This window comes from Abramis brama (assembly GCF_963993115.1).
Source record: "Abramis brama genome assembly, chromosome: 5".
NCBI lineage: Eukaryota > Metazoa > Chordata > Actinopteri > Cypriniformes > Leuciscidae > Abramis > Abramis brama.
The window spans coordinates 17,062,541-17,075,242 of record NC_139967.1 but is presented as its reverse complement, the minus strand read 5'-3'; the positions used below and the strand labels follow the sequence as shown (position 1 = coordinate 17,075,242).

Sequence of the window (12,702 nt, the reverse complement as noted above, 5' to 3'; positions counted from 1 at the left end):
AGGGGCGGGACTAATACCACACCGCCACATTCTGCTTGTACAACGTCAACAGATGACAACAAGAAGCATAATAACTGAACAAAATAATTTAAAACAAGAGCCAGAGAAAATACATTACATTGTATCTACATTTAAATATAGAATCAACACAGAAACAAAATATGTGTGAAATGAGATACTAGTAACACTTTCACGGATATTACGTATCATAACGAGCAAAGTGTCTCAACTGAAAAAAACGCAATGCTGCCAAAACGCTCTCAACCGCCCATAGCTAGGCGTTTTCAGCTGGCTAAAAACGCTTTGGTGGACACACGGCCTATGTGTCACTTACAGTATGCAAAATAAAGAAGTATGAAGTCCGCACACTGAAAATTGCTGCTCCAAAAGAGTTTATTTAAGCTAAGCAACGTTTCGACCGAACGTCGAAACGTTGCTTAGCTTAAATAAACTCTTTTGGAGCAGCAATTTTCAGTGTGCGGACTTCATACTTCTTTATTTTGTCTATATTATTTAGTTGTCCTGCACCTGCACCCAATCTGGGTGTTTGGGATGTGCACACCATTTTTGTATTTTTTGATTCTTCACTTACAGTATGCACCACAGCACCACACAACTTACATTAGCACCACACAAATCAGATGAATGTTTGTGAGCTTTATGAGTAGAACCATGTGTCCTCAGCAATAAAAGACAGGATTCGAAGAATTCTGTCTCGTACATTGCCAAATCTTTCTCTCATTTAACCATTCAACCAACCTTTATGCAATGTTTTCATTGTGTGTGTGTGGTTAGGCCACTGAAAATGGCTTCCACAATGCTGAAGTCCATTGAAAAAAAATAAAAATAAATGGATGCATTCGCACTCCCGATGGCCCTTAGAATCAGCATAGATGATTTATACAAATCATTAATACATTCGAAGAGCTGCCAGATTCCATTATCAAATTCATCACTCCACCTTTTAAGCATTGGAAAGGTTTAGACAGTATTCCTCCCTCCTGTGTGGCCCTGCGAGAACACTACTAATGCAGCCTAATCGCTCGCATATTCTGGGGGGAGTACACCAACCAGCAAGCTCAACTGAAAAATAGCACCCAACCCGTTTCACTCACCTTGTTTTTAATTTAGTTCCCAACTAATGATGCCTTCCCACACAAATGTTTCTGCTGCACAAGCTCAATAAATATGTAGATTCTAACATGCATAAATAGACTCTTCGAATCCCACCTCCATCCCTGCACTGAAACGTACATGCTACACAAATGCACACAGATGAACGCTGTGAACTGACAAGCACCTCAACAAGCATAATCAGCACGCTATGGGCAAATTGTGCAGTCTCTGCATCTCTCTAGAGATGCTGGGAAATGCTGTTGGTGTAGCCATGCTTTACTGTAACGACAGTTTGAATAATTCAATACTAGCCACTAGCCAGCATGTGCATTTCTCTCTCTCCTCACTCAACAAACTCTTCTAACAGATGGGAAGAGTGAAGCAGAGTGCAATTGTCCAATCCCTTTCTCATCATTCTTCTCACTCCACAGTGCCTGGAGTAGGTGCAAGCTAAATGTTTTAAAGTGTGATGGGCCAATCAAAAAAACACTGAAGGGCAGAGGTGGACTAGAACTAAAAGAGAGCAGCAGACCTATGCCGACTCATCGAAACCCACAGCATTTGTGTTACGATTGCACTGACATGGTTAACTTGAAATGTACTGAATGATGGTCCTAAAATAACACGTTTAGCTTCTAGTCGGTGAGGAGAGGTGTGTGTGCAGGCAGATAGCAGGAGAAATGGGATGGGACGTTTGACAGCAGACGAGGAAGTACAGTGCAGAGGGCTGCTCGGAAAAAAAGTTCTCCGCTAGGACACAAATCATTTTCAAGACTGGAAGGCAGAACTCAGAGCGGGAGCAATCCCGTAAAACTGCTGTGAATGTGCGATAGATAAGTGTAGTGGGTGTCTAAGGGCAGTACGCCAGGATCCGAAGCTTAAACGGGCTGGCCTAGTGGAAATTTTACTCCCTACAAATCTTTGTATATTTACAGCTTATAAAAATTTGGTTTTGACAACCAACGTCATGAGAAATCAGGTCTTGCCTCAACATCAGGTCTCCATCAACTATTAGTTAATAGTTTTACCAAGTCCAGTAGTACACACAAACAACATTAAAGGGTTAGTTCACCCAAAAATGAAATTTCTGTCATTAATTACTCTCATGTCGTTCCAAACCTTTAAGACCTTAGTTCATCTTCGGAACACAAATGAAGATATTTTTGATGAAAGAAAGGTAGTAAAGACAAAAGTTTAACATAATTCTGCATTTGTACTTAACCTAATAATCTTGAATGTAGTGTATAAGCTGCTAAGCTATCAGACTAATCGTGTATCTTTATGCTATGCAAGTGTGCAAGCTCACTAAAAGTAAACAGACATTAATTGTTGTCATTATAACATAGTTCAAATTACATATATCATAACATGATTTTGTAGGAATTATAATCAGGTGATAGGAGTACCCATTAAGAGTTCTTTGAGCCAATAGGACAGCTTGTGGTCCTAACAGAGATCTGATTTCTCTTGACACCGACCCACAAGTCAACTGGTGCACTGGAAAAAGTCCAACTACTCTCTATGATCAGTCGATTCCTGTAAGAGGGTTGGAGAGGACAAACTGAGAACACATGCCTGTAATAGACAAGGACGGATTATGGTCCAGCTACGTTGGGCAATAGTCGATATGTAATGAGTCTAAATAACAAGAAATTGAATTGCAAAAATGAGAAATAAAACTGCAGTTGTGAGAATAAACATGCTGTGTGTGCAATACACCGCGAAATGGATGCCCCACAACCAATATTCAACATTATATCTGCAAGGTGTTCAAAATGAACTCAAGGTGCTAAGGATGAGCCAGGATAACTTTCCTCATTTCTTCATTTATTTTATTATATATACATATTCGACTTGCACATATTCAAAAGTTCATTTATATGAATTTTACATTGGCAGTGGCTTGTTTCCAAGTGTCAGGCCACCATGGGCCTCCTGGCTGGAGGTCCCTGACAGTCAGAGGCCCCCAGCACTGGCCCCATTGGCTTGTATTATAATCTATCCTGTTAAAGATTCAAGGAGTGAGGCAGGGAAAGTGATACCTCACCCCACACATTCATTGCTGAACCGCTGAACCTCAAAACTGCCAGCTTGTCCACTCTGTGATTAATTTGTGCCTCTTTGAAATCCGATTGTTCTACATTAATACCTTCTGCCTAAGTGCGAAGCACAAGCAATTACCTTATTAGTGTGAGGATAGTTTACTGTTCTTTTTAAATTCAAAAATCTCAAAAATTCTTCAAAACAACAAAAGCTGCTCAGTTGGAGAGAATTAAATTATGAATAATAAATATTGAGAAGCAGTAAGAGAGGGCCAAATCACTCACAAACATATTTCTCCTCTCTCTTTCGCACACAGTCTAGCCTTCGTCTCATGCCAGTTTGTCTGAGGGTGTAGTAGTGTTTTCATCTGGGAGCATCTCTCATGTTTTCAGTCATGTGACAGTAAAGGGGGAAAGGGAGGAAGCAATGAGGGAATGCAAAGAGAAGCATTTTAACCAGCAGAAGCTTTAACCAGGACTGCTAGACGAAAGCCCTGTGGTGCTCCAGGAGAAGAGGCGGATGACTAGTGATTCAGAAGAACAACATGAAGATACAAGCAGATGTAAAAACAATAACTGCCCAATGTGGACACAAATACACACTGACATTTAGATTGAATGCATGAGGCTATAAGTGCATGAAGGCAGCATGGGAAAAGGAGAGTTGAGATAGCACACACTGGAGCTGTTTTCATGCGTCTGTTCACGCACAGAGCCATGAGTGCTTTTGCCCTGGGTGACTATGACTTCAGCAGACCGCTTTGGTGATCTACACTAATTTAGCAAAAAGCAAGTACAATTTGTTCTTGAGTGCCTCAGACGCATTAACCAGAACACCCATGTGTGACATGACCCCTTTCTCTCACATTGTTTTCTAGTCCTCCTTGTTTGCTTATAATGAACCTACAAATCTTGTGTTCTCTTTGCCCATTTAATTTCTTAGTGTACTGTTCATATCCTCATCTCACACTGTCCTCACTGCCAGCTAAGAGTTTTTGTCACTGACAGCTACAATTTATGTAAGCTTGCAGTGTGAACTAAACACTGAGTCATATTCGTCTCTGAAAATGCTAAACATCTGCCATTGGCATGCAGCTTTTAAAATCTCTTCATTAGAAATTCATTAACACTTAATGAGCAGGTTTCTAAATTAGTCGCATAGCAAACATTGAGGTTCCAAATGGCAATCGACCAAAATGTCCCAGCTGATCCATTCCAATTTTTCGAGACCTTTCAGAACTCTATCTGCAGTACATAAAGGCCATTTATTGGAACTAAGCTGCAAAAAGGGGCCGCTTTGGTGCGCAATTTGACATACGTAGTCAGTAAAATAGGAGGAGAATTGAAGATTTTATTACTCCTATCCACAAAAAGAGGAAGATATTGTGCATTATTCCAGGTGGTACAACTAACAAGCAAGATTCCAAAAAATCTCAACGTTAGTAAAGAATGACTGAAGTTTCTTTAAGTCCCTTATTCAATCAGTCTGACCTTCACAGATTGTGCTGCACATTTCATTGAATGTTTCACCAAAAACAATGTAAGGCAGTCTTTCTAGAGAGACAGATATTAAAGGACGAGACGGGACCCATGGGATTTTAGACCCAACAGAAAATCACCAGTCCGCAAATAAACCGGAGGTTTAACTCATTTCACAAATGCACAGATTTTTTAGAGGGAATAAAAAATATGATAAATATTTCTAAAAAGTCTTTAATTTATTGGTTTCCTAACTCAAAACATCTAGCAAAAAAACAGGAAAACAGAAACACCATGTGTCCCAGCCTAACCCAAAGCATCGTCACACACATATAAACATATGAGTTTTCATATAATCTGGGCCTCCCTCCAGTACGACTACAGGTGGTCTCAAACTCTAATTAGACATTTACATGTCAGCCTGTGAGACTATGGGGAGGCTTATAGATCTATTTACTGCATAACTCTAATTGGCATTGGGCTGTCATTTCAGCGTGGTTCTTTTATTCTCTGTCACTGGATTCGGGAGATATTTTAAAGAGCTGAAAAAAGTAATCTATCATCTATCCATCAAGAAATACAGTGGTCAAGTAGCCATCAAGCTCCCCTAAGGCCCGCATAGTGCAGTTCAGTGTACAGAATATCCAAACAGTCTGTAAATGCATCTTACACATCCATAATCCATTTTAGAAAACTCTAACAAGGTTGCAGGAGCAGCTGAAAGAGGGAGGAGTAGGACACTCACTGAAAATGATCACGCTTCCCTCCCGTCCAGAATCTGTTTCTCTGTTCAAGGCATACAGTGCTACAGAAGTGCTGTTTGGCTGAGATATTCAAATTCTGAAACTGTCAAGCATTACCCCATGCACTAAACAGATGAATTAAAGGAGGAAGATAAATACAGCAAAATATCACACTGTCACTGTAATGCAGAGGTAATGAGTCTCAAGGGTCGGTCAGAAGTTTGGTGACAGCTGATTGGGGGAAACGGTTATGGTGAATATGGTTGTTAATGGTCATTTGAGTGGGTAAAATGAATAAGTGACTGATAAATTTACTTTCAAAGGTGCACAAAGACATAAGCCTTTCAAAGGTGCATAATGATGTTGGTTGAGTAAGGGCCCAAGCCCAACACAAAACTATATAAATGAATATTCTCGCCAAGTAACAAGCAAAAGAGACAAACAGGTCAATTTAGAACAAAAAAAATCTCAGGCTTGTCTCAGTATGTTAGGCCTAATCACACCTGACTTCATGACGTCTGTGATTGAGAATGACGAAGTGACTGGCGTATCTCTGTCATGGTGGAACATCAGCCTTATATTTGCGCTGTTACGCAAACAAAAACCAAACTGACAATTTAAATAAAACTGTATTGAAATATTTAAAATATCGTAAATAAAAAAACAAATAATAATAATACAATCTTAAATTAAAAATAAAATAAATAATAATATAAACACCAGGCTACTGTAAATTGATGAATTCTGAAAAGAGCTTTATAATAATATGTTTAGCATCATCATCAGCACCCGAAATTAACGTTACAACAACAATAATCCTCATCATCATCCTTAAACAACAGCAAAAAAAGTTAACACGCCAGTTACAAAGTACAAGTGTCTTCAACACTATTATAGCATCAGTGACAGCTCTGTCACTAATGTATTTCTGACCAATTTTATCTGTGTTTTACAGTCGTCAAAAACAAGGAAACAAGTGTTACGATATGAGGTGTGATGAGATGTTATAGTTTTGAGAAGCAGCACATGATCCACCTCCTCCATGAGACGCGTTGCTCGCGCGCCTGTGATGCTGCAGCAGAGACTCACCTAACTTTTGCGGCAACAGAAGAAATCGCATCATTCCTTACATTCTTCTTGGACACGGCAGTTCCCATGCTGTAGTGAAACGACCAGTGTGTAAAAACAGCTCATTCCACTCGTCACATCTGCAATGGAGGAAAGTAATGCTCAATGGAAACAAATCATCCGCAGAGTGGAGATACGATCGCCTTCTCTCTTCTCCTTGATTCAAACTGCTGCTCAGGGTCTCTGTCAGACGTTCCGTTTGTTCCTCATGTTTAGGAACGCGACGTCCAGCTGAATTTCACAACGTGAAGTTTATGGTGTCTTGTTAGCGGAGTTTGAGTTAGTACAGCAATGTGGAGAGTGAGCTGCCAGTACGCTAGAATGTGCTCGTGCGCGTCACTCACTTACAAACATTCTCTCTCTCTCTCTCTCTCTCTCTCTCTCTCTCTCTCTCTCTCTCTCTGATCCAGATAAAACGCGTGACGGAAACTAGTGCCATATAAGGGAGAAAGTGGCTCAGCTTGTCCTTTGGCGTCAGATTAAAAGTGGACAAAAAGAATGAAGCACTTTTTTTGTCTCCAAAAGCAATTGAAAATTTCCACCAGCAGCCTATTTTGCCTACATGTTGACCCCAATAGCGAGGCGTGTTCTCACAGGAAGCCATCATGCGCTTTTCAGAAGAATTTAAACAGCCAGCAGATTGCGATTGTAAATAATAAAATGTGATAGATTAAAATAACATTTAAAGCACATGCACAACAACAACTAGAACTCTAGCCTACTTACAGAACGTAATTTTTTAGACTTATGTCTGAATGTAGGCTACACTAATTATATAAAACTATACTGTTAGTACACCATATTTATACAATTGAACTAGATCTTTACATTTATTTCCATTCTAAGGGATGAAAACTGATATAAAAGATTTGGCTTAAAAGATCCTGTGGCTCCCTCTAGTGGACAACATTAATAATCTTTCAATTTAAATTAATTAAATGTACACTGATAATTAAAGCTGTCACTTTAAGACCTTCCAATTGTTTATCTTCACTTAAAGGGGAACTTGGCAACTTGGTGATTGATGACCAATTGAACTTTACAGACCACATTGCTAGAACTGCCCGGTCCTGCAGATTTGCCTTATACAACATTATGGATCAGGCCCTTCCTATCAGAGCTTGCTACACAACTCCTTGTCCAAGCGCTTGTTCTATCCAGACTGGACTATTGTAATGCTCTCCTGGCAGGTCTTCCAGCTTGCACTGTCAAACCTCTGCAACTGATCCAAAATGCTGCAGCTAGAGTGGTCTTTAATGAGCCGAAGAGAGCACGTCACTCCTCTCCTCACAAAATCGCACTGGTTGCCAGTTGCCGCTCGCATCAAATTCAAGTCACTGACTTTTGCCTACAGAACAACCAATGGCTCTGCTCCCTTTTACCTAAACTCATTACTTCAGACTTATGTGCCATCCAGAAACGTGCGCTCTGCAAGTGAGCGCCGTCTTGTGTTGCCATCTCAAAGAGGCACAAAAACTCTTTCTCTGACCTTTTTCTGATCTGTTCCATGCTGGTGGAATGGCCTGCCCAACTCAACCAGACCTGCTGAGTCGGTAGCCATTTTCAAGAAATGGCTGAAGACACATCTTTTTCGGCAGCACTTGATCCATTAATACTAACACTTTCTCTTCACTTATCTATTTATTGGAAAAAAAAAAATGTACTGCGTTAGATTAAACTGGGAAGAGTCATAGCACTTGCATTATTGTTGTCCTATTGTTAGTTTAACTGCTTCTATTGTTCTCATTTGTAAGTCGCTTTGGATACAAGCGTCTGCTAAATGAAAAAATGTAATGTAATGTAATGTAATGCTTACAAAACTTTGCATATCAGTTCATGACTGGTATGATATGATCTCGGTGCACATGCTAATTTGTTAATTCTTTGTTTTGTTGATCAGGTGGCTGTGAAATTTTCAGTGAAGACGCCAGATATATGCCATATATCAAAGTGGTGAGTAGTCTGCGCTGTCTGTGTTATTGCTTGTCAGTCACTGTTTTCAATTTATTCTGTAACATCTTATATTCATGTTAACATCACAGACTACAATTGAGTTTCCAGAAGGCAAATTGTTTGATTTATGGTCTAAGTCCTTTTTTGAGAAACCACCTCCATCTAACTGCATATTTTGCTTCTTTTAGCCTGGTTATGCCAAACGCCTCCCCTTGGAGATCGGCCTGACAGTGATGGCCAATAAGGGCCTCAGATAATTCAAATGCTGGACTGGCAGGACGACACAGACCACTGCATCATGGTCATGGAGCGGCCCTTGCCTTGCATTGACATGCATGTTTAGTTTTGTGGAGCTCCGCGGAGGAAGAGGGGACAGCACAACATGTTATGTGGTGTCTTCCATCGGGACATCAAACTGGAGAACCTGCTGGTGAACCAGGACACCATGGAGGTTAAATTGATTGACTTCGGGTGTGGTGCGCTCATAAAGAAATCAGCCTTCAAAGTCTTCAGTGGTATGTGTTATGGACCACTTTGTTAATTTGCTCACAGAAACTCATCCTATATATAGTCAACATTCTGTGGAAATGTATTAAACATCAGTCAACATCTCTTTCCTCCAGGCAAAGAAGGTTACTCTCCACCAGATGTAGAATACAACGGCAAGTACCACGCAAAGCTGACGACAGTATGGTCACTATAGGGACCGTCCTGTTCGTAATGGTGTGCGGAGGTTATCCCACAGCCGACGACCTGTTCATGATCTATGCCAACATCTGGACCAGTCCTAGTCTGTCACAAGGTGAGATCTTCATCAGTAAACAAAGAAGGACAATTTGAATTCTAAATCATACAAAAAAGACCAATAGTTTCAGGTGTAAAGTATAAGTTAATAATCAGACATCTCTCTTGACTTTTCGGGCTTGTCTGCACCCTCAACCACAGAAGAGACTTGTTCTGGAGAAGATGCATCTTCATGACTGGTTTAAGGTACTGGTCTAAGATTAGCTATGTTTTTGTTTTAGTTTGATCATCAGTCATATAATTATAAACTTGTTGCTAAGTCAAATTTCCTTTAAATGCATTCATTTAGACAAATAACACTGATTTACGTTTTTGTTTCAGGTGATGGAGTAAGACATGGAGAACATCAGCAAACAACTCCTGTCATGGCCACCCTGTTGTTCTGTCTTCAGTCAGCTTTGTCTCTGGCGGTCTGAAATAAGTGCTGTTTACATCCTTCCACATGGGCCATAGCGTCTTGTGGGGCCGGCAAATCCTGGTAGCATCTGGAGCCTTGACTTGAAGCAGCAATATTTGAGCCTGGCAGCATTGCTTGTTTTGGGATCTGTAAATAATAGTTATTTGTATATAATATATATATATATATATATATAAATTAGGACATTTTGTAAGAAAATTTGTAAGAAATTATTTAAGAAAATTGTTAGAAAATGTGTAATACATTTATATTTCTATTGCACTGCTGCACTGTTAGAGTTTCATAGTATATTGCCCTGCTAGACACCCTTGAGACTCCTGCAAATGTCCTGTTGTTCATGTTTACCAAGTTTCGTGAAGTCTGGACATTACATTCACAATAAATAGGCCAATTAGTATTATGGACCACACCCAAAAATATATTGGCCTATATCTCCACAACCATTAAATGAATCAAAAATTATAACTTCTTAAATATTAAACTTTTGCGTGCCCACATAGTACAAGGAATTGGTCTTGGTGACAGAAGCTTACACAGTAAAGACAGAATGACAGGACAAGACAGATAATAAAAATAGATTAAGTGAATAAAAATATTAAAAAAATACACAATATACAAAGTAGACAACAATGTATGCACAGATATGTTATATACAAATACAAGAAAATGTAAATAAGAGGTGTGGTGTGCTGAATGAATATAAGTATAAATAGTGTTTTGTGTTGCACGTTTATTGGGGGCATTTAACTGTTCATAAGGTAGACGGCCTGAGGGAAGAAACGTCTCGTGTGCCTGGCTGTTCTGGTGCTCAGTGCTCTATAGCGCCGACCGGACAACAACAGTTCAAAGAGAAAGTGGCCAATGTGAGGGGTCCAGAGTGATTTTTGCCAGCCCTTTTACTCACTCTGGATGAGTACAGTGCTTGGAGAGTGGGGAGGGGTGTACCAATGATTCACTCAACAATCTGGACTATCCACTGTAGCCTTCTGAGGTCTGATGTTGGTAGATGAGCTGAACCAGACTGTTAAAGTGCAGAGGACAGACTCAATGACTGCAGAACTGCATCAGCAGCTCCTGTGGCATGTTTTATTAATCATATCACAACTGTAAAAAAAAACCTGTGTCTTTATACAGATTGTATTATATATTATCTTGATAAAAGACTAATAAAATTGTCTCTTCATTTTAAATGGACATCAATATATTAAGTCATGTCAACTTGAAAATAATGTTTTATTGGGGTCTATAAAAGTTAAATAAACATCTAGCATTTAACAGATTTACGAAGGCCTATAGCAATTATAGAAAAAATAGAGCCCAATGTACTGTGCTATGAAAGCCATATTTTTATTTACACATTGCATTGTGTTGTATTTTATGGTTAAAGGAAATGTCTGTAAACTCGGCGGATAATGTCTTTGCAGAAAAATAGCATTACCTTTTCTGTTTACAGTATAGAGCAGAGGTACAATGCTGAAAAGAGTAATAGAACAATATCATTTGAGATAAATAGAAAATTGTATTTTATTTTTTTTAAGTGTTTTCAAACCAGCATACACACACATTCTTGTACATCTATTTTTATGAGGACATTCATTGACACAATGCAATCTCTAGCCGCTTACCCCAACCTTACCCATCACAACTAAGTGCCCAACCCGAACCCTTACCCTAAACCTACCCTTAACCTAATTATAACCTTATCCCTAAAACCAAGTCTTGACCCTCAAACAGGCCTTTAAAGGGGTCTCAGAAAGTGAGGACCGGCCAAAATGTCCTCAATTTACTCTCTACTCTCCAAACTCAAACTGGTCCTCACAAAGATAGTTGTACAAGTAAACCCACACACACACACACTTGTGTTTGTGTGCGTGTGCGTGTGTGTGTGTGTGTGTGTGATTACATTTTATGAAATTATTAAATATTCATTTGTGGGGAAAATTGAGGTCCCACAGATAAAGATAAATCACAAAGGAGAAAAGGGAAAATCACAAACTACTAGGAGACTGTTGTACAACCACAAAGTACAGAGGCTTTCATTTAGTCATTAATAAAATAAAATAAAACAGCTTCAAATAATAAATTATCAGAAGGAAAAAGGTTTTTGTTGGTATCCTTCATCCTCTTTGTCGAGGGGTTGAAGTTCCTTAAATGTGTGTTCCTTGTTCAACTAAAGTTATTTCTCTTTAAAAGCGGTTGTCAGTATAGAGCAAGTGTCAGCCTCAACATTAGAACATTTCTTCTAATTTTTTAAGGGCAGATGAAAGCTTACTAAAACCTTTACATTCAAAGACAAATAGCAGAAGATATTCTTGGCTGGCTTCCACAGTCCACAGTTCCACTTTTTTTTCTTTTTTTTTTATATAGCGCTTTTAACAATGTAGATTGTTCCAAAGCGGCTTTACAGAGATACAAGGATATTTAAAGTAACAGAGATTGTTTTGGCTTTATAGCAGTTCTTGAATAAAGTTATTTTCCAGCTAAAGTTAATTTGATTGATTCACTTCAGTCGCAACGATCATTAGTTATTAACTTAGGGGCCGCTAACACGACACCGTTTTAACAGGAAACTACACAGACTTTAAACGCGAAACCTGTGAGAACGCTGATGGCGTGCACATGCGTATTACGAGTTCAGTCTATCCTGTTACAGAAATACTTTATTAGTTGTTAATTGTTATATTTTTGTAAATTATTCAGGTTACAAGTTCTGGAAGCATATACGGTATATTATAAAAACTTTTATAATGAACTTTCCTTTACACAAGCAAACATGAATACTAGACAGAGAATAACATCAAAAATGTACATTTAGTAACACATGAATAAAGATCTCCTGCTTACTCAGTTTCATTCTGATATTGTTGTGGCTGGTCTGAATAAATACTTCTGGATTGCAGCGCTCGAGCAGAAAAGGCGTAAAGAAAGGGGTTCACGCAACTGTTGATAAAAAAAAGAGCCCTGGTAACATTGTGGCTGGCCTTTGATTTCCATGACACCATTAAAACAATGTTTTTGA

At 39.1% G+C, this 12,702-nt stretch overlaps 1 protein-coding gene across 3 annotated transcripts in view; it reads right to left on the bottom strand.

The window, feature by feature from the left end:
• Positions 1-6,867, bottom strand: part of nsmfb (NMDA receptor synaptonuclear signaling and neuronal migration factor b) — a 32,819-nt gene extending 25,952 nt beyond the window's left edge. For all 3 annotated transcript variants that reach the window (XM_084115892.1, XM_084115894.1, XM_084115893.1), the window contains exon 1: positions 6,470-6,867. In XM_084115892.1, the coding sequence (XP_083972018.1) occupies positions 6,470-6,537 (68 nt within the window). In that variant the 5' untranslated portion in view covers positions 6,538-6,867. The remainder of the gene's footprint in view (positions 1-6,469) is intronic.
• Positions 6,868-12,702: the final 5,835 nt, after the last annotated feature.